The 25,761-nt window shown below is 40.7% G+C and overlaps 1 protein-coding gene across 1 annotated transcript; it reads left to right on the top strand.

Annotated features, from left to right (window-relative positions):
* Window positions 1-5,893: 5,893 nt before the first annotated feature.
* On the top strand, window positions 5,894-24,678 carry LOC306978373 (alpha-N-acetylgalactosaminide alpha-2,6-sialyltransferase 1-like; the record flags this gene model as incomplete). Its single annotated transcript, XM_079576896.1, has 9 exons — window positions 5,894-6,024; window positions 9,996-10,161; window positions 10,332-10,500; window positions 12,339-12,498; window positions 17,195-17,333; window positions 18,954-19,045; window positions 20,500-20,583; window positions 20,657-20,756; window positions 24,463-24,678. The coding sequence occupies 9 exons, from the start codon at window positions 5,894-5,896 to the stop codon at window positions 24,676-24,678; spliced, it is 1,257 nt and encodes a 418-aa protein (XP_079433022.1).
* Window positions 24,679-25,761: the final 1,083 nt, after the last annotated feature.

Genomic DNA, 25,761 nt, shown 5'->3' on the forward strand with positions numbered 1-25,761 from the left:
CATTACATTTTAGTCAAAAGACTAAAACTAAAATAAAATACGTTGTCAAAACTAACACTGCATTCCCAAAGTTCACCTTATTATACAAAGTCCTTTATTGATCAGAAAGTCAAAACTATGAATAAATAAAAGCATATATACCAGCACCGGGGTCTCCAGCAGAGGGCAGCAGAGGGCCTCACAGGAGCTGACCTGGGCCGACCTGCTTCACTCAGTTTATGGAGAGACTTTTTTTTTATCCGGTTCCTGCTCTTGATCGGACTAAACATCACCTTTGCATCACTTTGGGACGGCCCGTTTGACTATAGAGAGATAGAAGATTCCTGAACCCAAAATGTCAACGAAATAAAACCATCAAATCAAAACGCTACATTAGTCAAAACTTCCCACATTTTTGGCGACAAATTCTGACTGTTTCAATAAAAACGTTAACCAGGGTTTACACAGGTGACAACAAGTCAAATTCTATTGTCATTTTAATGCTCAAAGTGTGTCACACAGCATCACACTGGTCGGCTCATAGGCGCCATCTGGTGGTGAAAAGGCAGACATGCCATCTGTATCTATAGGATTTTTTCCAGTATCTGTTTCGATATCCGATACCAGTATTGGATCGGTGAATGCCTAGTTTTTGTTGCTGAATTGTCACTTTTTAGTCACTTTTTGTCCATTTTTTGTCAATTTTTTGTCAATTTTTTGTCAATTTTTTGTCAATTTTTTGTCATTCTTTTGTCACATTTTTGTCAATTTTTGTCACTTTTTTGTCAATTTTTTGTCACTTTTTTGTCACATTTTTGTCACTTTTTTGTCAATTTCTGTCAATTTCTGTCACTTTTTTGTTATTTTTTGTCACTTTTTCGTCCATTTTTTTGTCACTTTTTTGTCACATTTTTTGTCACATTTTTTGTCACTTTTTTGTAAATTTTTTGTCACTTTTTTGTTATTTTTTGTCACTTTTTCGTCCATTTTTTTTGTCACTTTTTCGTCCATTTTTTTGTCACATTTTTCGTCAATTTTTTGTCACATTTTTGTCACATTTTTTGTCAATTTTTTGTCAATTTTTTGTCACATTTTTGTCACTTTTTTGTCAATTTTTTGTCAATTTTTCGTCACTTTTTTGTCACTTTTTTGTCACTTTTTTGTCAATTTTTCGTCAATTTTTTGTCACTTTTTTGTCACTTTTTCGTCATTTTTTTTGTCAATTTTTTGTCACATTTTTGTCACTTTTTTGTCAATTTTTTGTTACTGTTTTGTCACTTTTTTGCCTTTTTTTTGTAATTTTTTGTCACTTTTTTGTTACTTTTTTGTCACTTTTTCGTCGCTTTTTTGTCACTTTTTTTTTTTTTGCCGTTTCATTGATTTTTTTATTCACAACATTTTTGTCCAACTCTGAAGTGTTTTTGTTAGAGAGTGTTTTGCCGAGGTTAGAGACGCAAATCCACCGCACTGTTTCTCTCAACCGCCCTGATCCACGTGCACAGCCCTCATGCTCGTGCACGCCCCCTGGGCACGTGCACGAGGGAGTGTGCACGAGCATCTCACCTGCGGCGCTGCTGCCTCCCGCTCACCTGTGTGCGGAGGGAACATGTCTGTGCGGCTGAAGATCCCAGCGCCACAGTTTCTGACATCATAGATGTTCTAAACAAGGAAATCACAAATAACCCTGGGATTGATAAACTTATCATACATGTTGGTGCTGTGGACATAAGAGACGAAGAGTCTGAAGCCCTGAAAGAAAAGTTCAATAAACTTTTTGAGAGACTTGATTGTCTGGATAAAGAGACAATACAAATGTTCATCAGTGGACCCATCCCAAACATCGATGGGAGAATAAACAAATTCTCCCGGCTATTTCAGTTGAATACATGGCTGTCCAACGTCTGTGAGTTGAGAGGACTGTATTTCATAGAGAACTTTAATCTGTTCTGGCAACGTGATGACCTGTTTAGAGGAAATGGGCCTCACTTGAGCAGAGGTGGAGTGAGACGACTGACGGAAAATCTCCTCCACGCTCTGCAAAATCAGAGGAGGCCTGAGCTACAAGAGAGAGCCGAGAGGAGCATGAGAAGAGCTCCTGGCTCAGCAGCAAAGGCCTCAACTGCACCACCAATAAATGATACAGTCGCACCTGCGTCATCTGCACCTGCAGTAAAGGACTCAGCTGCAGTAATGGTTTCAGCCATAGCACCACCACCTGCACCTACGGACTCAGCCACATTTAAGGATTCAGCCACAGCAGCACCATCTGCACCTATAGACTCAGCAGCAGTTAAGGATTTAGCTGCACCAGCACCACCCGCATCTCCAGAAAGCGTTTCAACAATAGCAGCATCACCACCTGCATCTCCGGGGAAAAGCTCAGCTTCAGCACCACCTGCACCTATATCAAACGATTCAGCCGAAGGAGCACTTTCTCTTACTCCACCACAGGCCTTGAGCCCGACTACTACATCTACACCCTCCAGAGACTTTTCTGAATTGTTCCCATCCCCAGAGTCACCTATGGGATTTCCCAACCATCTTGAAAACTTGATCAAACATGGGACTAAAATGACTCCCCTCACTCCAATTGCGTCAAGACCAAGGCTTCCATCCCCAAAGAAGCATCATGCCCCTCTCCCACCTCCGCCTTTTTCACAAACCAAGGTCTCCCCAGCTCGGCCCCCACCACCGGCGCCCACAGCTGTTATCTCCAGCAGCTTCACTGCTGCTGTCTAGGACATTAGGGGCCTCTGCGTTGCTACCATACATAGCAAACTCAAAACCAACCAGAGGTCCATAGAGGGTGTGTGTTCTTACAAGACAATTAGTACTGTCAAACAACATAGATTAGATAAGAGAGGGACAGTCAGACCGTCCAATCAAAGAAATCTAATCCATGTCCCCTGCAAAAAGATTCCACCCACTCAAACACAGATAAATCTCAAACATGCTGTACTCAATGTCAGATCGCTAAAAAACAAGTCCTTTTTAATAAATAGTTTTATTTCCTCTCATAATCTAGATTTTATGTTTTTAACTGAAACATGGCTAGACAAAAACACTGGTAATGCAGTTTTGATTGAGTGTAGTCCATCTCACTTCAATTTTGTGTCTGAAACACGCCAAAACCAGAGGGGTGGGGGTGTTTGTGCCATATTCAAGGACAATTTACTCCTGCAAAAATTGTCATTTGGGGTTTTTCCATCGTTTGAGTATGTGTCATTCAAAATTGAGATAAAACAATCTTCCATACTTTATATGACTATTTACAAACCACCACAGAACTGTTTTATTGAAGATTTTACTCAATTACTGTCATTTATATGCATTGATTTCGATTGTTTAGTAATTTCAGGTGATTTTAATGTGCATGTGGATGTGACCAACGACAGGCATGCAAAAGAACTCAGTGCTGTCCTTGAAATGTTTGGTTTAACTCAGCACGTGAGTGAGGCGACTCACAACAAAGGCCACACTCTAGATCTAGTTATTACAAAAGGTGTTAATATATCAAATGTGAATGTTGTTAATGTTGCATTATCTGATCATTTTTGTGTCTTCTTTGACCTGTGTGTTACACCTAAACCAGTGGTCGGGCCTGGAGTTATTCAAAGAAGACACATAAATGATACAACACGGACACAGTTTATGGAGATGATCAGATTTGAAAATGCCCCATGTTCTAATGTTGATAATCTGTTGGACTCTTACACATCAAGGGTCTTAAATGTTTTGGATACTATTGCTCCTGTCAAGGCTAAAATGGTTAACAATAGGCAAAAGGCACCTTGGAGAAGTGAAGTTTCGGTCAGGGCACAGAAAAGGGAGTGCCGAAAAGCCGAACGGAAATGGCGCAAGTCAAAGCTCCAGGTTCATTTTGAGGTTTACAAAGAAGTGCTTTGTGTGTTCAACCAGATTTTGCGTGGAGCAAGGGAGAAGTACTTCTCTACAATCATCTCAAACTGCAGAAACAATTCTCGTGTTCTGTTTTCCACAGTAAACAGATTAACTAACCCTCCAGTTTCACTGCCCCTAGAACTAATCTCGACATCTAAGTGTAATGAGTTTGCAATATTTTTCTATGACAAAGTCCAAAGCATTAAAAATGCCATAAATTCCACAACACAAAAAGAAACTCTGCCACCAGATAAACACCTTGAGCTGACACATTTCACACCTGTTACTGACAAAACAATCGAAGAGGTTATCTCTGGTCTGAGTTCATGTACATGCTGCCTTGATGAATTACCCACTAGATTTCTGAAGTCTGTGCTGACCAGCTTGTTACCACAACTTGCTCAGTTAGTTAACATCTCACTCCAGACTGGAGCATTTCCAAAGGCCTTGAAAACAGCAGTCATTAAGCCTCTTCTAAAAAAGAGCAGCCTTGATGCCAAGGTAATGAACAACTACCGGCCCATATCAAACCTGCCATTCTTAGGAAAAGTCCTAGAGAAAGTAGTATATCAGCAGCTCACTTACTTTCTCCTGTCTAACAATGTGTTTGATACTTTCCAGTCAGGCTTTAGGCCCCACCACAGCACTGAGACAGCTCTGATCAAGGTGACAAATGATATCCGCATGAACACCAACGCAGGTAAGGTCTCAGTTTTAGTTCTGCTGGACCTGAGCGCTGCCTTTGACACAGTGGACCACGGGATCTTACTTCACAGGCTTGAAAACTGGGTGGGAATCTCTGGTACTGCTCTAAACTGGTTTAAGTCCTATCTCGAGGACAGGACGTACTTTGTTGAAATTGGCAACTGTGTCTCAGACAAAATTGCCATGACCTGTGGAGTCCCCCAGGGGTCAATCTTGGGACCCCTCTTATTCAACTTGTACATGCTTCCATTGGGTCAGCTAATAAACAGCAACAATGTGTCGTACCACAACTATGCAGATGACACTCAAATCTACGTGTCACTGACGGCTGGTGAACATGGGCCTGTAGATACACTCTGTCACTGCATCCAACAGATCAGTTTGTGGATGCAAAACAACTTTCTCCAACTAAACTCAGACAAAACTGAGATCATTGTTTTTGGCCCACAGGCACAAAGACACAGTGTTATCAGTCACCTTGAGTCTCTCTCTCTAAGACCAAAAAATCAGGTTAGAAATCTAGGAGTGATCATGGACTCAGACCTGAACTTAAACAGCCACATCAAAGCAATAACATCAGCAGCTTTTTACCATCTGAAAAACATTGCTAAGATCAGAGGAATAGTGTCAAAACCAGACTTAGAGAGACTTATCCATGCATTTGTCTCCAGCAGGTTAGACTACTGTAACGGCCTACTCACTGGCCTCTCTAAACGAGCTATCAGACAGCTACAGTACATCCAGAACGCTGCTGCTCGAGTCCTGACAAGAACCAGGAAATATGACCATATTAGTCCAGTGCTCCGGTCTCTGCACTGGCTTCCTGTCACTCAGAGAATAGACTTTAAAACAGCTCTGCTCGTGTACAAGTCTTTTCATGGTTTAGCTCCAAAGTACATCTCTGACATGTTAGAGCCGTATGAACCATCTCGGGCCCTGAGAACTTCAGGGAGGGGCCTCCTGGTGGTTCCCAGAGTCAATAATAAACACGGTGAGGCTGCATTTCAGTTTCATGCAGCTAAAATCTGGAACAGTCTTCACGAGGATGTGAGACAGGCCTCAACTCTGACAATGTTCAAATCCAGGCTGAAAACAGTTCTTTTTACCAATGCATATGACTGAAAGTATTTTATCTGCACTCTCGCCTTTTACTGTAATTGATAAATTTTATGTTGATGTTTTTATTGATTCTATTTGTTTTCAACTGTGAAGCACTTTGAATTGCCTTGTGTATGAATTGTGCTCTACAAATAAACTTGCCTTGCCTTGCCTTGCCTTGAAGTCCCGGCTCCTGCTCGGTCTCTTCGCGATGACCGTCGGCTCGATGCTCTACGTGGCCTGGACCGCCATCGCCTGGACCGACATCGCCTGGACCGCCATCGCCTGGACCGACATCGCCTGGACCGCCATCGCCTGGACCGCCATCGCCAACACGTCCAGGTCAGTCTCAACCTCTTAACACCCGCCTGAACCGAGAACATTTGATCCAGCTTTGCCCAAATCCTGTAGGCCAGTGTAACACCTCATTTGAATGCAAAGACCTACAAAACTCATCTCATTTTCATCACATTTTCAGGTCATTTTCATCGCTTTTTGTCACATTTTTGTCATTTTTTAGTAAATTTTTCGTCACTTTTTTGTCAAATTTTTTTAAATCTTTCGTCACTTTTTTGTCACTTTTTTGTCACTTTTTTGTAACATTTTTTTGTACATTTTTGTCACTTCTCTGTCACTTTTTTGTCAATTTTTTCTCAATTTTTCGTCACTTTTTTGTCAAATTTTTCTTAATCTTTCGTCACTTTTTTGTCACTTTTTTGTCACTTTTTTGTCACTTTTTTGTAGATTTTTGTCACTTCTCTGTCACTTTTTTGTCAATTTTTTCTAAATTTTTCGTCACTTTTTTGTCAAATTTTTCTTAATCTTTCGTCACTTTTTTGTCACTTTTTTGTCACTTTTTTGTCACTTTTTTGTAGATTTTTGTCACTTCTCTGTCACTTTTTTGTCAATTTTTTCTAAATTTTTCGTCACTTTTTTGTCAAATTTTTCTTAATCTTTCGTCACTTTTTTGTCACTTTTTTGTCACTTTTTTTGTAGATTTTTGTCACTTCTCTGTCACTTTTTTGTCAATTTTTTCTAAATTTTTCGTTGCTTTTTTGTCAATTTTTTCTAAATCTTTCGTCACTTTTTTGTCAAATTTTTCTTAATCTTTCGTCACTTTTTAGTCACTTTTTTGTAACATTTTTTTGTAACATTTTTGTCACTTCTCTGTCACTTTTTTGTCAATTTTTTCTAAATTTTTCGTCACTTTTTTGTCAAATTTTTCTTAATCTTTCGTCACTTTTTTGTCACTTTTTTGTCACTTTTTTTGTAGATTTTTGTCACTTCTCTGTCACTTTTTTGTCAATTTTTTCTAAATTTTTCGTTGCTTTTTTGTCAATTTTTTCTAAATCTTTCGTCACTTTTTTGTCAAATTTTTCTTAATCTTTCGTCACTTTTTTGTCACTTTTTTGTAACATTTTTTTGTAACATTTTTGTCACTTCTCTGTCACTTTTTTGTCAATTTTTTCTAAATTTTTCGTCACTTTTTTGTCAGATTTTTCTTAATCTTTCGTCACTTTTTTGTCACTTTTTTGTTACATTTTTTTGTACATTTTTGTCACTTCTCTGTCGCTTTTTTGTCAATTTTTTCTAAATTTTTCGTCACTTTTTTGTCACTTTTTTGTAACATTTTTTTGTACATTTTTGTCACTTCTCTGTTGCTTTTTTGTCAATTTTTTCTAAATTTTTCGTCACTTTTTTGTCAAATTTGTCTTAATCTTTCGTCACTTTTTTGTCGCTTTTTTGTCACTTTTTTGTAACATTTTTCGTCACTTTTTTGTCAATTTTTTGTAAAAAAAATTTGTACATTTTTGTCACTTCTCTGTTGCTTTTTTGTCAAATTTTTCTTAATCTTTCGTCACTTTTTTGTCACTTTTCTGTAACATTTTTTTGTACATTTTTGTCACTTCTCTGTTGCTTTTTTGTCAAATTTTTTAAATTTTTCGTCACTTTTTTGTCAAATTTTTCTTAATCTTTCGTCACTTTTTTGTCACTTTTTTGTCACTTTTTTTGTAGATTTTTGTCACTTCTCTGTCACTTTTTTGTCAATTTTTTCTAAATTTTTCGTTGCTTTTTTGTCAATTTTTTCTAAATCTTTCGTCACTTTTTTGTCAAATTTTTCTTAATCTTTCGTCACTTTTTTGTCACTTTTTTGTAACATTTTTTGGTACTTTTTTGTCACTTCTCTGTTGCTATTTTGTCAAATTTTTCTAAATTTTTCGTCACTTTTTTGTCACAATTTTCTTAATCTTTCGTCACTTTTTTGTCACTTTTTTGTAACATTTTTTTGTACATTTTTGTCACTTCTCTGTCGCTTTTTTGTCAATTTTTTCTAAATTTTTCATCACTTTTTTGTCAAATTTTTCTTAATCTTTCGTCACTTTTTCGTCACTTTTTTGTCAAATTTTTCTTAATCTTTCGTCACTTTTTTGTCACTTTTTTGTAACATTTTCATCCTTGTTTTCGTCTCAGTTTTGTTGATATTTTCACTCCATTCTTCCAGAAGCTTTTGAATTAGGGTAAAGCCAAACTGGAGAAAATGTGCTCTGTTCAGGTGGAAGTTAAGGGATTTAACCGTCCCAAATAAATAATAAGATAAGCAGGATTTCAAATGGATTTGTTAGAGCGAGGTTTTCTGCTGGGCTGATCACTCTAGTACATTAGTTTTACAGGTGTTCCCTCATATTTCCACACAATAACTGAGGTATAGAAGGATTTGATTCACAGAGGTTTTGATTTCACGTAGTATTGCTACACTATGTCAAGAAATTGAAGTCTTTAGAGCAGGGGTGCCAAAGGGTGACCTACTTTTGCGCCGAATCTGGTTAATACCAACTCTCTCCCATTCATTCTCAATGGCAAATATGGATGCAGTACACTTTTTGGCCACCAGCGTCAAATTGGGGGCGCTGTTTCACTCCTTTCGCAAAGTTAAAGGGGGGGTGTTATGCAAAGTGGACTTTTTCAAGCTTTACATCATGTTATTATGTCATTCCCTCATTAAAAACATGCCTGAAGTGTTGCCTTGGCACATTCACGTATTTTTGAGTAATCTGTAAAAACTCTGATGGCGGCCATTTTAGGGATAGGTTTGCCTGAGTCCTCCTAGGAACGCCCCCACCTCCTGGAGACGCCTCTGAGCTTTCGTCACCAGCCGAGTAACCACGCCCCCTCAGACTAACACCACGCCCCTTCAGACTAACACCACGCCCCCTCAGACTAACACCACGCCCCCTCAGACTAACACCACGCCCCCTCAGACTAACACCACGCCCCCTCAGACTAACACCACGCCCCCTCATGCTAACACCACACCCCCTCAGCCTAACACCACGCCCCCTCAGACTAACACCACACCCCCTCAGCCTAATACCACGCCCCCTCAGACTAACACCACGCCCCCTCAAACTAACACCACACCCCCTCAAACTAACACCACGCCCCTCAGACTAACACCACGCCCCCTCAGACTAACACCACGCCCCCTCAGACTAATACCACGCCCCCTCAGACTAACACCACGCCCCTCAGACTAACACCACGCCCCCTCAGACTAATACCACGCCCCCTCAGACTAACACCACGCCCCCTCAAACTAACACCACGCCCCCTCAGACAAACACCACGCCCCTCAGACTAACACCACGCCCCCTCAGACTAACACCACGCCCCTCAGACTAACACCACGCCCCTCAGACTAACACCACGCCCCTCAGACTAACACCACGCCCCCTCAGACTAACACCACGCCCCCTCAGACAAACACCACGCCCCTCAAACTAACACCACGCCCCCTCAGACAAACACCACGCCCCCTCAGACTAACACCACGCCCCCTCAGACTAACACCACGCCCCCTCAGACTAACACCACGCCCCCTCAGACTAACACCACGCCCCTCAGACTAACACCACACCCCCTCAGACTAACACCACGCCCCTTCAGACTAACACCACGCCCCCTCAGACTCAAATATAAAACAAAATAAACACAATAATATGTATAAAATGTCCAGATTGTGACTTTTCACATCATTTAATTCACGTCTGTTCATCACAGAGCTCCATAAGGTTGTATTAGAGAGTTTCGTAATAAAATAAACCAAAAAGAAAGCAAAAATGACTCAATGTGTTCACTCGTCGAAACCAATCAAATTTAAAATATGCTAAATGCTAATATGCAAAGACATTCTGCAACATCTAGTGATTCATCATCCTACGTTCCTCGTTGTTCAACATCTCGTTCCACTTTCTCTCGCTCCCGATCGCACCTTGTCGTGGTATAAACAGCCTTTGCTAAATATCTCTCTGCAGTGCGGTTGAGTTCGGCCCTGACCCGACTGATTTCCCTCCCACCACGACTGACCCGCCCGGCCTCACCCCCATCCCCGCCCTGCGCTGGAAGGACTACAAGAAACTGCCCCACTGGGACTTCGACGACCAGTACAGGAGGGACAGGCAGCCCAGCAAGACCACACAGGTGAGGGTCAGTCCGAGACGAGTCCACCACAAGGTCTCAAATCACATCACATGCTTTAACGGGACTCCTGTAGGGCTGGTGTCAGAAAAAGAGTTTGTAAATACAATAAAGGCTCATGGTTGGAGCTAATCCGAGCTGAGGAATGAGCCTTTATTGTTGTGGGTTTGCAGAGGTGCGAAAGCAGCCTTTGGAACGTGATAAACCGGGACCCTGAGCTGAGGGAGAAGTTCATCCCTGACGTTCGGATGTTCGTCCACAACGGCAGCATCAGCATGAGCGAGTGGAACCGACTGTCGCACTTCAACAACCCCTTCGGATTCATGAACTACAGCTACAAAGGTGAGAGAACAAGTCTTACACAGAGGCAACGTTTCCTCATTCAGCTGCTGCTTCACTGAAAACTGTGATTCGTACTTACAACAATCACAATCATTGATGGACTAAAACTTAAAAGTCATGAGCATTTTAACCCCTTAACTCCCACCTGAACCGAGCACATTTTCTCCAGTTTGGCTTTACCCCAATCCAAAAGCTTCTGGGGAAAAAGGTGTGAAAATAACGACAGAACTGAGATGAAAACAATGATGAAAAAAAAGTGGGAAAACTTTGACAAAAAATGACAAAAAAGGCAAAAAATGACACACAAAAATTGACAAAAAAATGACACAAAATGACACAAAAAAATTGACAAAAAAATGGAAAAAAAAGACAAAAAAAGACAAAAAAATGACAAAAAAGACAAAAAATTACAAAAAAATGACAAAAAAAATTACAAAAAATGTGACAAAGAAATTACAAAAAATGACAAAAAATACAAAAAAATGACAAAAAAATGACAAAAAAAAAATTACTAAAAAATGACAATAAATTCACAAAAATGAGCTGAACCCAATCAGACACCCTAGCAACCGTGACTATGAAGCCAGGTCCGTCATGCCGCAGGCCTCCAGTGCAAAACAATGGGACAAACCAGCACTGAGCACTTTTGTAACCACCAAAAACCCACCAGACAAAGAAGAAGAATCAAAATAGTGAAGCATCTGCCTGTGGAGGATGTAAATCGGACACTAGGGACCACAGGAGTGAGTCTGGGGGAGTCCAGTTATTTTCCTTCCCAAAGCCGAGAACAGGACCTGAACCCTGCCTACAATGGGTCAAACCATGTGGACGCCCAGATAAATGTCTCCAAATAAACAAGCACACGTCTGCTAGCATGCTAATGTGGCAGGATTTTCTTTTTTTTTTGTTAGCTCCAGCGGAATCTTTATTTTTCGGAATAATTCATAGAACAGTGCGTAACGTCTTACAGTGACTTTTATATGTGAACTCATATCCCTACGCCAAGAAGTAGCACCACCGTAAGAAAGGCAATGCATGTGATATAAATGTTTGATTATATACCTCATTTGAAAGCTAAGACCCACAAAACTGATCTTTTTCCTCGCGTTGTTGCTGTGTTGTGTAACCATTTTTTTTTTTTTCCTGATCACATTTTTGTTGAATTTTTGTCATTTTTTTGTTGAATTTTTTTTCACATTTTTGTTGAATTTTTGTCACTTTTTTTGTTTAATTTTTGTCTCATTTTTGTTTAATTTTTGTCACATTTTTGTTAAATTTTTTTCACATTTTTGTTTAATTTTTTTCACATTTTTGTTTATTTTTTTTCACTTTTTTGTTGCGTTTACGTCCTTGTTTTCTTCTCATTTTTTTGTAGCTGTTTTGGTGCTTTTTGATTAGGGTAAAGCCAAACTGGAGAAAATGGGATCCGTTCAGGTGGGAGTTAAGGGGTTAAGGAGGTTATTTTCATCTTAGCATGCTAACATGTAGCTTCTGACAGTCACATAACGTCACTGGCACTGGAGCTGTAACTTTAACTGCGGCGGTGTGTATTTTGTCTGGCTGTAGCTGATGGTCATTGTGGCACCTGTAGGTTATGCTAGCGTTAGTTTAACTTTAGCGCACCGGAGAAATGTTCCTATTTTTAGAAATACTAAAAAAAGTCAGAGGGTGCTTACCGGGCAGTGCAAGAGCACGACTGGTCCACAAGGCGTAGCAACAGCAACTAAGGGGGCGGGGCTCGGTGAAAGGTCAATTCCGAGTTTATTTCAGCTGGGGAGCTCTGAGGTGTGGGAAAATCGCTCTTCTGTTTGGGTGACTTCTGAAACGTTCTCCCTCAGATGTGATGCCCGCTCTGAACTTGGTCCCGAGGCCGAAGAACCCGCTGCTGCCTCCCAAAGCGGGCAGAGACTGCATCAGCTGCGCAGTGGTGGGCGCCGGGGGAGTACTGTGGAAGTCCAGGAGGGGGCGCGAGATCGACGGCCACGACTACGTCTTCAGGTGAGTCCCTGTTACTGTTACTGTTACACACACACACACACACACAGGGCCAGATCTTGTGGTTCTTAGCGCAGGCTGTAGAGCAGACGACTGCGCAGACGGGTGGAGCTCCTTGCAATCTTCAGTGTCAGACCTGGCGCACAAAGTGGGCAGGACAGGAGGTGCGATGTTGTGGTGCCGCCCCCTCCCCATGCTTTCCCCAGACCTGCGGAAGGCGGTGGGTTTGCGAGGGGGGGTTCTCTTGTACACGCGTAACATGCTGATGCAGCGCAATGTTTAATAAAGATTAAAGAAATAAAAGTGTCCCTCCTCTGCTGCAGCCACTCACTGATGAGCGGGCGGGACAGAGAGGCAGCAGCCTCGCCTGGACACCGTTCGAATGTTCAAAGTTACAAAATGTACAGGATTTAATTGATCAGAAACTGTCATATCGGCTGTGGAGGATTTACAGAGTTATGCAGCAGCTGCAAGAAAACTGTAGCGTATTCGAACATTTGCGCTACAGCTGCAGGATTCTTGGAGCGGCTGAACTGGAAAAAAAAGTTGCTCTGGTCCCTGTAAAATGTGCTTCTTTCTTTTGGACTGAGCTGTGGCGACACAAGGAGCATCATCAGGAGGTAAAGACTGACACACGATGGAAATGTCTCCTTAAAACTCAGATCAGACCTGGTGTTGTGGCACTTGAGGCGTGTGTGGTTTATTTATGGAAAACTGTTGTTGTTTTGGTGTTAGGGGTGTGCGTGTTGATCGATCAAAGTAAACCCGTGCGTAACCGACGCTCAAGCAGACTTTTCAAGGCAATTTCACTTTTGTTTTCAATTGTGCTTCTTGTAATGAACCAGCCTCAGTCGCCTCTTTTTCCTAAATAACGCCCTCTCCCGAGTGGCGCAGCCTTTAGGGCAAAACCTGCGCCACATGCAAGATCGCGCGTGCACCACGTTGCGTTTAGAGTTGCGCACGGACTGAGCCAGTCGCAAGATCTGGCCCACGCTCTCTGTTATGGGAAACTAGCTAGCACTTGCACGACTCTTTGCAACAGGACTTTTCGCTCGTGCCATGTGTTTATGGAGTTTCAATGAGGCTAAACCAATGTTACGGGCGAGTCCATGTTTACACACCACGGTTCACATCTGTCCGGGTTCAGTAATCTGCTAAAATCTTTAATATGATATTTATTCTAATGCTCTCTTATCTTTGTGCTTTGGGGAAATGCTTTTGTCAGGTCATAGTCTGCTCTTTAAATGACGTTGTGCAGCTGTTTGACATTCGTAGAGTCAATGTGAACTCAAGTCAATTTATTTATGAGCATTTTATTGGAGGATCAGCCCCAAGAGATGAATCACCTTTTCATGGAAGGGCCTCAAGATATGTCCAAGAAAAATAGAACAGGAAACAGCCGAGTAGATGCAATCAAATCAAACAAAGTGATAAAAGTAATAATAATAAAATAAAAAACTAAATAATAATAATAAATAAGTAAATGGCCACAACTTACACAGCGCCTTCCATCCCCCATAGGTCCGAATGCACTCCATAGTGAAGAACCAGTCACCAATGTATGCCACTAGACACATTTTAAACTATTTTTAGGTTAATTTTACTTTATTATTGTTATTTTTAAACACATTATGAAGGTGCTTCAAGGTTCAAGTGTATTGAAAGGTACTTGGTGTAAGAAGTTTGAGAACCACTGGTGTAACATAATGCATACAACACAATACCTTTTCTAGTATAACACTACATCACAGATATAACAAAGAAAGTTGGCGCTCAATGTACAAAGTTTGTTAATAAGACTTTATTTGTTTTTTAAAGAGGGGGTATTCTGCTTTTTTCAGTCACATAGCACCAGTCTATATCACACTACAATGATGACGAACCTTCTGTTGGTCTGTAAATGCAGTAAATTAGAATAACTGCCATGTATAAAATGTCTCTCTCAAAATGGCTGTAGTGAATGTCTTGAAATAGGCCTCTGTCTCTTTAAGAACCTCTGAGCCTTTAGACACGCCCCCTCCACACGCTGTCTGTGGCATCAGTGGGGAGGGGGTTCTGCTGAGGAGCAGTGGTCGGTTACTCGGCTGGTGACGAAAGCTCGGAGGCGTCTCCAGGAGGTGGGGGCGTTCCTAGGAGGACTCAGGCAAACCTATCCCTAAAATGGCCGCCATCAGAGTTTTTACAGATTACTCAAAAACACGTGAATGTGCCAAGGCAACACTTCAGGCATGTTTTTAATGAGGGAGTGACATAATAACATGATGTAAAGCTTGAAAAAGTCCAGTTTGCATAATTACCCCCCCTTTAAATAACAAAAAAAAAACACACACACACACACACAAGTAACACTGAGCAGACTATATAAAACAAATCAAACTAAACAAAATAAAATGATTCTTCCAACACAGGCAACAGCATCAAAGTAAAACACGGTATTATTCATCTAAAATATTAAGCTACTGTAGCTGATCCTTTAATAATAACATCACTAAGATTTCCTGGTAGGTGATCTATAAGAGGCTGCCAAATATCTGAAAACAAATCATCATTTCCTCTCAATGTAGCACTTATCCTTTCCATTGGCAACACTTTAAAAATCTCACTGTACCACTCTGTGACTGTAGGTGGTTTGTCCATAATCCACTTGTTCAATATACTTTTCCCAGCCAAGGAAAGGATTTTTTTCAATAATTTAGAATTAGAATACCGTGAATTCACTAATACTGGCCTGTATTCCATTAGCGGCCGGTTCTCTGACAGGGGCCGGGTTTGCGGCTGGCGGAGGCAAATTAAAGCCGGTCTCTAAAACAGGCCGGGGCTTTTATTAGAAACTATAGCGGTAGAAATATTCCCCATGTTAGGAATTTGTCTCATACTGGTGTAAATGAAAACTCACGTGCAGGAAGTAAACAAACGGGAACCCGGGCCGAGGGGGGGACGCTGCGGAGGAGCTGATCCGAGCGTAACTTTGACACAGATTTAGCCACTTTTCAAACCTCCTGTGACTATTTGTAGAAACAGGGCAAACAACAAATGTTGTGTGACCCTCCAGGGTTTTAATAAAGTCTCCATCACGTCTTCAAAGCACGTCCAGCTGCTCCGTGTGCAGGTCAGTCCCACGCCTCAAAATAACTCCTCCCATCAGCGCGAGCGTCTCGTCTTCTCTCGGGTCAGTCTCATGATCGATCACAAACACAAACGCTCCGTCTAAACTCGCCTTTTACACAAGATAACAACAAATAATCCGGTCCGCGGTAAAAACGAAACAGAAACCTGCAGTGACATTGATGTCAAAGCTCCGCTAACAGCAACGAAACACTTCCTGTTGTCCCGAAAAAATAAAAGGCGTCAATGTTCCAGCCGCTGGGAGAGGGTTTGAAATGTTAGTTAATAAATGAACCTAATATTTTAGGTGCAAATGGACACAAATCTCGTTTTTCATCATTTTCCTGGTCGTCCGTTTTGCTCAAATAGAAATAAAGGCCTGTCTCTAACTGTGGCCTGGTTCCAATAAAGGCCTGGTCCTGGATGCCCTTGAGTAAATAAAGGCCCCGGCCTATATTAGAGTATACGGTATGTTGTTTTAGTTGGCAGCCCCAATAAAAACTGACCTGGATCTAAGATAATTTGGCATTTTGAAATTGCACCTATCTCTTTGGCAATACAAGACCAAAAGTGTAATATTTTAGGACATGACCAAAGACAGTGCATATATGCCGACCGTGACTGCTTACACTTAAAGGAATAGTCCACCGTTTTTACATACTGAGATATGTTCTTACCTGAGCTTAGACGAGTTCTTTAGGACCTGTCTGATCTTCCCCCGTGCCTTCAGTCACGTAAACACAGCGCAGACGGCGTTAGCATTTAGCCTCTCCCTCTCTCCTCTATAGCTCCAAACCAGGTCAAGATAGAAGCTACCAAGCTCTTCCACGTTTTCCCTGTTTAAATATGGTTACGTGAAGTGTTCCACTACAAAGTATAATTACACAAAATTAAACAATGTGGATTTTCTAAGCGGATAAAAGGGGGGACTATATTGTAAGGCGTAATAATACCAGGAGTAGTTCGAAATCCGCGCAGTAAAGTGAAGATTACTGCACCTTACAATATAGTTCCCCCTTTTATCCGCTTAGAAAATCCACATTGTTTAATTTTGTGTAATTATACTTTGTAGTGGGACACTTCACGTAACCATATTTAAATAGGGAAAACGTGGAAGAGCTTGGTAGCTTCTATCTTCACCTGGTTTGGAGCTATAGAGGAGGAGAGGCTAAATGCTAACGCCGTCTGCGCTGTGTTTACGTGACTGAAGGCACGGGTGAAGATCAGACAGGTCCTAAAGAACTCGTCAAAGCTAAGGTAAGAACATATCTCAGTATGGAAAAACGGTGGCCTATTCCTTTAAGGGTTGAATATGTATTAGTGGAAGTGTCGCATTTACGCTAGTTTGGGCCAGGCTGGTCCAGAGTCCAGGGCCGTTTTTCAGTCCCAGTCCGCCCCTGGCTTCAGTATAAGTAAAACCAACATCTTCTTCCCATTTCTTAATAAGCTTCTCCAATGTACAAAGTTTAAACATACACACATGTTAAATGTTTCCATTGTGAGATCAATAAAGTCATATCTCACCACGCCTGGATCGGTTTATCACAGAAGAACCTGGCCCGGCCTGTCCTCACCTGAGCTCGTGTGTTCTCAGGGTAAACGGAGCTGCGACTAAAGGCTTCGAGGAGGACGTCGGCAGCCGGACAGACGTCTACGTTCACACGTCTCACTCCATAATATCGTCTGCATGGCTGCTGAAGAAATACAACTACACTGGGGCTCCACGTGACGAGGTTGGTCTGGCTTGGTTTGGGTAGTTTAGACCAGAGATTTACAAACCAAAGTGCTGCACAACAAAGAAAATAATACAATAGTAAAAATTAGTGCTGGGACGATGGTTTTACTGGGACTTTTTCACACGTTAGAGCAGTGGTTCTCAACCTGGGGGTCGGGAGACAAATTTTGGGGGGGTCGCCCGATCATTTGAATAAAATACACATATTTTCATTAGCATAGAGTATAGCAGGGGTCGGCAAGTTTGCTCTGTGGAGGGACGGTTTTCTTCATCGTCAAAAGACCAGGGGCCGGACCCTCCAATTGAAGCAACTGAAGTAAAGCATCACTTTCTACATGTGCCAGTGTTGTACATCATATACACTGGAAAAATGTCCATCTTAAATTAGATAAATGACTTAAAATCACTTGAATAAAGGTTTTTTTATGTTAAAGGAATAGGCCACCGTTTTTACATACTGAGATATGTTCTTACCTTAGCTTAGACGAGTTCTTTAGGACCTGTCTGATCTTCACCCGTGCCTTCAGTCACGTAAACACAGCGCAGACGGCGTAAGCATTTAGCCTCTCCCTCTCTCCTCTATAGCTCCAAAACAGGTCAAGATAGAAGCTACCAAGCTCTTCCACGTTTTCCCGATTTAAATATGGTTACGTGAAGTGTTCCACTACAAAGTATAATTACACACAATTAAACAATGTGGATTTTCTAAGCGGATAAAAGGGGAACTATATTGTAAGGCGTAATAATACCAGCTGTAGTTTGGCATCCGCACAGTAAAGTGAAGATTACTGCGTGGATTCATCATTTTCAGGCGTACATAAAATGATCCTGCATTGAAGCCTCTTTGTCTGGATTAGTAAAGTCAAACATAAAAGTTTCAGTTGGGGGGGCCCAGGTGTGAGCGACTCCACCGCAGCTGTTTCCATAAACAGTTGAGCTGGTTGAGCTAGCTAGCTTTAGCTTCAGGTTAAACCTTGTAAAAGGTAAATAACTCCTGCCCACGAGTGCCGCATATCGGTGTTTACTTCCAGGGAAAAGTGTTTCCGGGTTAGTCCTGTTGTGTTGTGATTCTGTGCTGATGTTGTGTCGTTGAGCCTGACTGAGATCCTCGTAATAGCTGCGGAGAATGACTCGCTCTGAGACCAGCCTTCAGTGACCGGCTAATAACCCACACAAAATAGTCCCGTAGTCTGGCAGATTTAGTGAGTTTAGTCAATGAAAAAGACATTTATTATAAATGTTACGTTTGTGGGACCCTGGTGTAAGAGGATTAAACAACGAGGAGCCGCATTAGACGTTATAATGCACAACGCGGAGTAACACCACTCGTGCATTATAACCGTCTAACGCACGGCTCCGAGTTGTTTAACCCTTACATAACCAAACCGTCCTCAGTCAATGAAGTAGATTATTGTTTATTGTTCTAATTTGAGCCGCAACACGACGTCCTTCAGCAGTTTACGCATTTAAATGTGTCAAATAAAAAAATCCCAAACTGAATCGCAATATTTGTCCAAAAAAATCGCAATTTGTTTTTTGTCAAAATTGTGCCTGAGGCCAGCGAGCGGGTCAGGGTTTGGGTTCAGTCCTGGTTCATTTGGTGCTTGTGTTTTTCCAGGGGATAAAGTACGTGCTGATTCCCGAGGGCATGAGGGACTTCAAGTGGATGATGGGACTTTATCAAAAAGAGAGACTGAAAGACGGCAGACGGTAAGACGTGCACAGCGAGGACACACCGCTGCTCAGGATCGAGGCGCCAGAGCAGTGAGGTTTGGGCTCGTCAGTTAGTGTTAATTGTAAAATCCATCCATCGATCTTCTTCCACTTGTCCGTTCCCGGGTCGTGGGGGCGGCTGTTGGAGTTGCCCAAATCACACTGCACCAGCCTCTTATGGCGCCCCCTGCAGGTGGTGGGTCCACAGAAGGACGGCCTCATGGTTCAAACTTGTTGGTCTCTCATGAGGAGCTTCTGAACCGCTTTGTCTGACCCGTCACTTAGGGAAACCCTACAAGGGCACGAAGCCCCGACAACAGAGCTCCAGGATCCTTCAGCCGCTCAAACCCCTCCACCACGTTAACCTCTTAACTCCCACCTGAGCTGAGAGGATCTTTTTCCTCACGTCATCAGATTTTTTTTCCCTCATTTTTTTGTTGGGTATTCAACTCATTTTTGTGACTTTTTTTTCATTTTTTGGTCAATTTTTTGTCATTTATTTTTTTCATTTTTTCGTCAATTTTTTTGTCACTTTTTTTTTTATTTTTTCGTCAATTTTTTATCAAATTTTTGTCAATTTTTTGTCACATTTTTGTCATTTTTTTTGACATTTTGGTCATTTTTTTGTCAGATTAAAAAAAAAAATGTCAATTTTTCGTCATTTTTTGGTCACATTTTTGTCATTTTTGGTCACATTTTTTTATTTTATCGTCAATTTTTCATCAAATTTTGTCATTTTTTTGTCACATTTTTGTCACATTTTTGTCACATTTTTGTCACATTTTTGTCACATTTTTGTCATTTTTTCAATTTCTTGTGACATTTTTGTGACATTTTTGCCACTTTTTCATCAATTTTTCATCACTTTTTTGTCAATGTTTTCTCACTTTTTTGTCACATTTCCATCATTGTTTTCATCTCAGTTTTGTCGCTATCTTCACAGCTTTTTTCCAGAAGCTTTTGGATTGGGGTAAAGCCAAACTGGAGAAAATGTGCCCGGTTCAGGCGGGAGGTAAGGGGTTAAGGTGGGGCTTCCAGGAGGGGCACAACTACTACACTACTGTAACTAAAATATTTTGTCATAATCCTAGTCAAAGAAACATTTTTTCTGACTAAAACTATTAGCAATATCTCCAGATATAGATGTTGACTAAAGAAGACTTATTTTAGTTTATTTATATGAAGACAATGTGCCGTTGCCTTAAAAACATGGCTGCACCAGATTTAGCACCATGCTAATTTCCATCTGTAGATACTGTAGCTGTTTTTAAATCTCTCCTAAAAACGCCTTTTTTTCTCTGGCGTTTAACCCAAATTGATGTTGCCTGCTGTTGTTGTTGTTGTACTTTTTTCCTCATATTTTTTACTGTAAATATTATAAATAAAGTTGGTATGGTATGGTGTGGGATACAGACGTCATGGCTCTAAAATCCCTCTCGTTTTGCCTTCAGTCCGCAGACATATTACGCCGCGCCGTTCGACGAGACGAGCTTCTACGTCCTGCACATGGACTTTCTCCGATACACACGAAACAGGTCACTTTGAAGATTCACTGAGTCATTAACAGACGCGGAACAGATCCAGAAACCACTTGTGTCTGGTCCTCAGGTTTCTGATGTCCCCGACTCTGAATGGAACGTGGTGGCCCATCGTCCGACCCACCAACGGAGCGTTCACCATGTTCCTGGCTCTGCAGCTGTGCGACAGTGTAAGTAAATCTCTTTTCCACTTTGTATCCACACGCAAAGTCTGAGCAAATATCTGAGTCTTTGGGCTAAAACAAGCTCCAAACGCCCTGATCTGATCCTCCTCCCACCTGCTCTGCTTTATGACCACGAGACTGGGGGCCGCCATTGCTGTAGCTGTAGTACCTCCATATCGCCACTAGGCCCCCATTGAAAAGCATTGGACCTTAGACACGTCAAAAAATACTTTAACATCTTAGCTCCCACCTGAACGGATCCCATTTTCTCCAGTTTGGCTTTACCCTAATCAAAAAGCTTCTTGGGGAAAAAAGCACCAAAACAGCCACAAAAAATGAGAAGAAAACAAGGATGTAAACGCGACAAACATGACAAAATTCAACAAAGATGTGACAAAAATTCAACAAAAATGTGACAAAAATTCAACAAAAATGTGACAAAAATTCAACAAAAATGTGACAAAAATGCAACAAAAATGTGACGAAAAATCAACAAAAAAGTGACAAAAAATCAACAAAAAATCAACAAAAAATCTACAAAAAATCTACAAAAAATCAACAAAAAATCAACAAAAATTCAACAAAAAATCAGCAAAAATTCAACTAAAATTCAACAAAAATGTGACAAAAATTCAACAAAAATTAAAAAAAAAATCGACAAAAAATCAACAAAAATGTGACAAAAATTCTACAAAAATTCAACAAAAAATCAACAAAAATTCAACAAAAAGTGACAAAAATTCAACAAAAAATCAGCAAAAATTCAACTAAAATTCAACAAAAATGTGGCAAAAATGAAATAAAAAAGAAAAAAAAAAACATGAAAAAGTTGACACAACACAGCAACAATGCAAGGAAAAAGATCAGTTTTGTGGGTCTTAGCTTTCAAATGAGGTGTTACACAGGCCTATATAATGGCCAAAGAGGACAGAAGGCATTTGGTTTAGGCTCGTGGTTAAACTTTCTACAGCTGGATCTTCCTCCTGAGATAACGCTGGGTTAGTTACAATTAAAGGCACCAGGCTGGTTTTCGTAAGAACATTTTTCGAAATCTCGCACTAATGAGGGTCGGACTGTTAGCATTGGACTGTTAGCATTGGAGCTGCACGAGCTACACGTCACACAAGGGCGGAGTCTACAGTGAAGATCCCGCCCTTATGCCCTTTTTAGGAACATGCTTCGTCAGAGCTGGGGAGGGGGAGTCTGTAAATCCTCCATGAATTCCCCCTCGACCGTGGTCATTATGGTCAACGGGGACGAGTGAGCAGAAGACGTCCATTATTTATTACAGTCTATGGGGGGGGTGATGAGCCTCGCGGGTCCAGGATTCACGTGGAGTCACATGATCAGAGCTCTCGGGTGTGGAGCAGGTCCTGCAGACTCGTGTCTCTGTCCTGCTGTAGATGCAGAGGACGGCTCAGGTTGGGAACATCCAATTATCTGATCATTGTCACATGAGGCGTCACGAACAAAAGTGTGTTTGTTTAAAGGGGGGGGGAATCTTATTTGTTTAGAGCTTTTTATATGACACAAGTCACACCAAGAGGGAGGGGGTTCATTCTCTCCATGCTGATGAAGGGAACTGTTTTTATTGCTTGTAAACCAGACCAACAGCTGCGCCAGCTGCACATACACAAGCACAGGAAGTGAAGTGAAGTCATTGATGCAGAGTTATTGGTGTTTTTTTAATTAATATCAATGGCCGCTGGCTGCTCTGCTTTGCAATGACGACACTAGAGGGCGCCATTGCTGTAGTACCGTCATATCGCCGCTAGTCTCCCATTGAAATGCATTGGACTTTAGACACGTGACAAAAAAAAACTTTAACCTCTTAACTCCCAACTGAACGGATCCCATTTTCTCCAGTTTGGCTTTACCCTAATCAACAAGCTTCTGGGGGAAAAAAGCACCAAAACAGCCAAAAAAAATGAGAAGAAAACAAGGATGTAAACGCGACAAAAAAGTGACAAAAATTCAACAAAAATGTGACAAAAAATCAACAAAAATGTGACAAAAAATCAACAAAAATTTGATAAAAAATCAACAAAAATGTGACAAAAATGTGACAAAAATTCAACAAAAATGTGACAAAAAATCAACAAAAATGTGACAAAAATTCAACAAAAATGTGACAAAAATTCAACAAAAATGTGACAAAAAATCAACAAAAATGTGACAAAAATGTGACAAAAATTCAACAAAAATTCAACAAAAATGTGACAAAAATTCAACAAAAATGTGACAAAAAATCAACAAAAATGTGACAAAAATTCAACAAAAATGACAAAAATGTGACAAAAATGTGACAAAAAATTCAACAGAACCACTATTATTACTAGTATTTACCACTGTAAGTACCACAATAAGTACCTAGAAGAACCACTATTATTACTTGTATTTACCACTGTAAGTACAACTGTTGGCCTAGGAATCAAACCCAACTCATGCATGTAAACACGCCACGTCGGACTGTAGCTGTGAGCTTCTTTGCAACCGTTGTCCCACATTGTCAACCTGACCTATTGTACATGTTTTTAGTGGTCGGGGAAACCGGAAGAAACCTATGCAGACACAGGGAGAATGTACTTAGCCACATACTACAGTCATTTTGTCTCACGTCAGATGCCCTTCCTGTTGAAACGAGCCACAGTTTTATTAACCTCTTAACTCCCATCTGAACCAAACGCATTCTCTCCGGTTCAGCTTTACCCAAATCTGAAAGCTTCTTCTTGACTGGTGCTCACAGCCTATATGCCAGAGTAACGGTGCATTTGAAAGCTAAGACCGCGTTGTTGCCGTGTCGTTACTTTTTTGTCACATTTTTGTCACTTTTTATCACTTTTTATCACTTTTTAGTCACATTTTTATCACTTTTTAGTCACATTTTTATCACTTTTTAGTCACATTTTTATCACTTTTTAGTCACATTTTTATCACTTTTTTAATCACTTTTTTGTCACTTTTTATCACTTTTTAGTCACATTTTTGTCACTTTTTTATCACTTTTTTAAATCACTTTTTTGTCACTTTTTTTATCAAATTTTTTTCACTTTTTTAATCAATTTTTTTTGTCACTTTTTATCACTTTTTAGTCACATTTTTGTCACTTTTTTATCACTTTTTTAAATCACATTTTTGTCACTTTTTTATCACATTTTTATCACTTTTTTAATCACTTTTTTGTCACTTTTTATCACTTTTTAGTCACATTTTTATCACTTTTTAGTCACATTTTTATCACTTTTTAGTCACATTTTTATCACTTTTTAGTCACATTTTTATCACTTTTTAGTCACATTTTTATCACTTTTTTAAATCACTTTTTTGTCACTTTTTTATCAATTTTTTTTCACTTTTTTAATCAATTTTTTTTGTCACTTTTTATCACTTTTTAGTCACATTTTTGTCACTTTTTTATCACTTTTTTAAATCACATTTTTGTCACTTTTTTATCACATTTTTAAATCACATTTTTGTCACTTTTTTTGTCACATTTTTTCACTTTTTTAATCCATTTTTTTGTCGCATTTTTTTGCATTTTTGTCACTTTTTGTACCTGTTTTATTGCATATTTGCCATGTTTTGTCGCTTTTTTGTTACTTTTCTGCCACATCATTGTCACATTTTAGTTGCGTTTACGTCTCGTTTTCATCACTATTTTGCCACTTATTTTCACTTTTAATAGAAATCAAACTTTTGTTTTCATTGTCAGGTGGACGCGTATGGATTCATAACCGACGACCACAAAAAATATTCCAACTACTACTACGAGCGTGGAGCCGACACCCACATGATCTTCTACATAAACCACAACTACAACATGGAGAAGGATCTGTGGAAGAAGCTCCACGACCTGAAAGTCATTCGTCTGTACCGGGGAGAACCGTCACAGCCGGAACCCGCAGCAGAACCCACACAGAGGCCGTAGTCTTGTGTTTTATGTCCACGAGTTAGCATGTAGCGGATTAGCCGGTGCTTTAGAGCGCTTCATGTTTGAATCTTTTCGTATGCGTTTCGACACTGCTTTGTCTTTGTCAGGGCGTCCGTCGCACTTCCTGTTGCTCCATACAGCATTCAGACTGACGGCCATGGAGACTTTTCTGTTCTGTTTTATTGCCTTAATGGTTTGTGCAGCCCTGTGAGGCGACTCCTGTTGTGATATTGGGCTAAACAAAACCACGGATTGATTTAGACGTCAGGGGCGAGTGATTTTGAATGTGTTCTGAAGCAAAGGAAGGAGCGACTGACTGAAAAATAACTGATGTTTTAGTCCTAAGTAGTCCTTCTTTGTTACTGCCATGTCCTATGGATCTTCAACTATATGTGACCTGAGGTACTTAAAAAATTGTTAACCCAAACATAGAAACCAGATACCCAAATACAATGAATGTAAACAATATTAAAACGCTTGTCCCAGCTTAAAACTGCTATAAAAACGGGGGAAAATAGCCGCCACCGGAGTGTGTTAAAAGCTCTAAAACCAGAAAGATAAATGAACATGAAAATACTAAAACCGAGGGGAGAAGTTAAAAACACACCTGTCACCAGCAGCAGTCGAGAATGAGTGCCAGGCGCGGGGGAGATCTAAAGGAGGCCGTGTCCGCCATTAGGCAGGAAGCAGCCTCTCCTAATAATTTCGGGAGGGAGCCCCCTACTGTCCGCTACAGCTATACACACGATCTACGCCAGGATCTCTCCAGTATTCAAGCTCATATCCAGCCCCTACGTCCAAATAAAGGACTATTGTTTGTGCCAGTGGACGATGGTTATTCCAGGTTAGCCCCGTTAGCTTGTTCCAATCTCCTACAGCTCATTGTTGATGAAAAGTCTGCAATAAACCACAAATGGATCAAGCCCGGCTCAGTGTGTGATCATCTCAAAGGCTGCTTTATATAGTTACCCGCTGTATTGACGTTATTATTGCATAATACTTGTTTTCACTGGATCTATGCGCTGCTAAGGAGATAGTTCACTCCGGGCGAGCGGTTAGCAGCTCGCCTACGGACTTATT

This window comes from Gobius niger (assembly GCF_951799975.1).
Source record: "Gobius niger genome assembly, chromosome: 19".
NCBI classification, from domain to species: domain Eukaryota; kingdom Metazoa; phylum Chordata; class Actinopteri; order Gobiiformes; family Gobiidae; genus Gobius; species Gobius niger.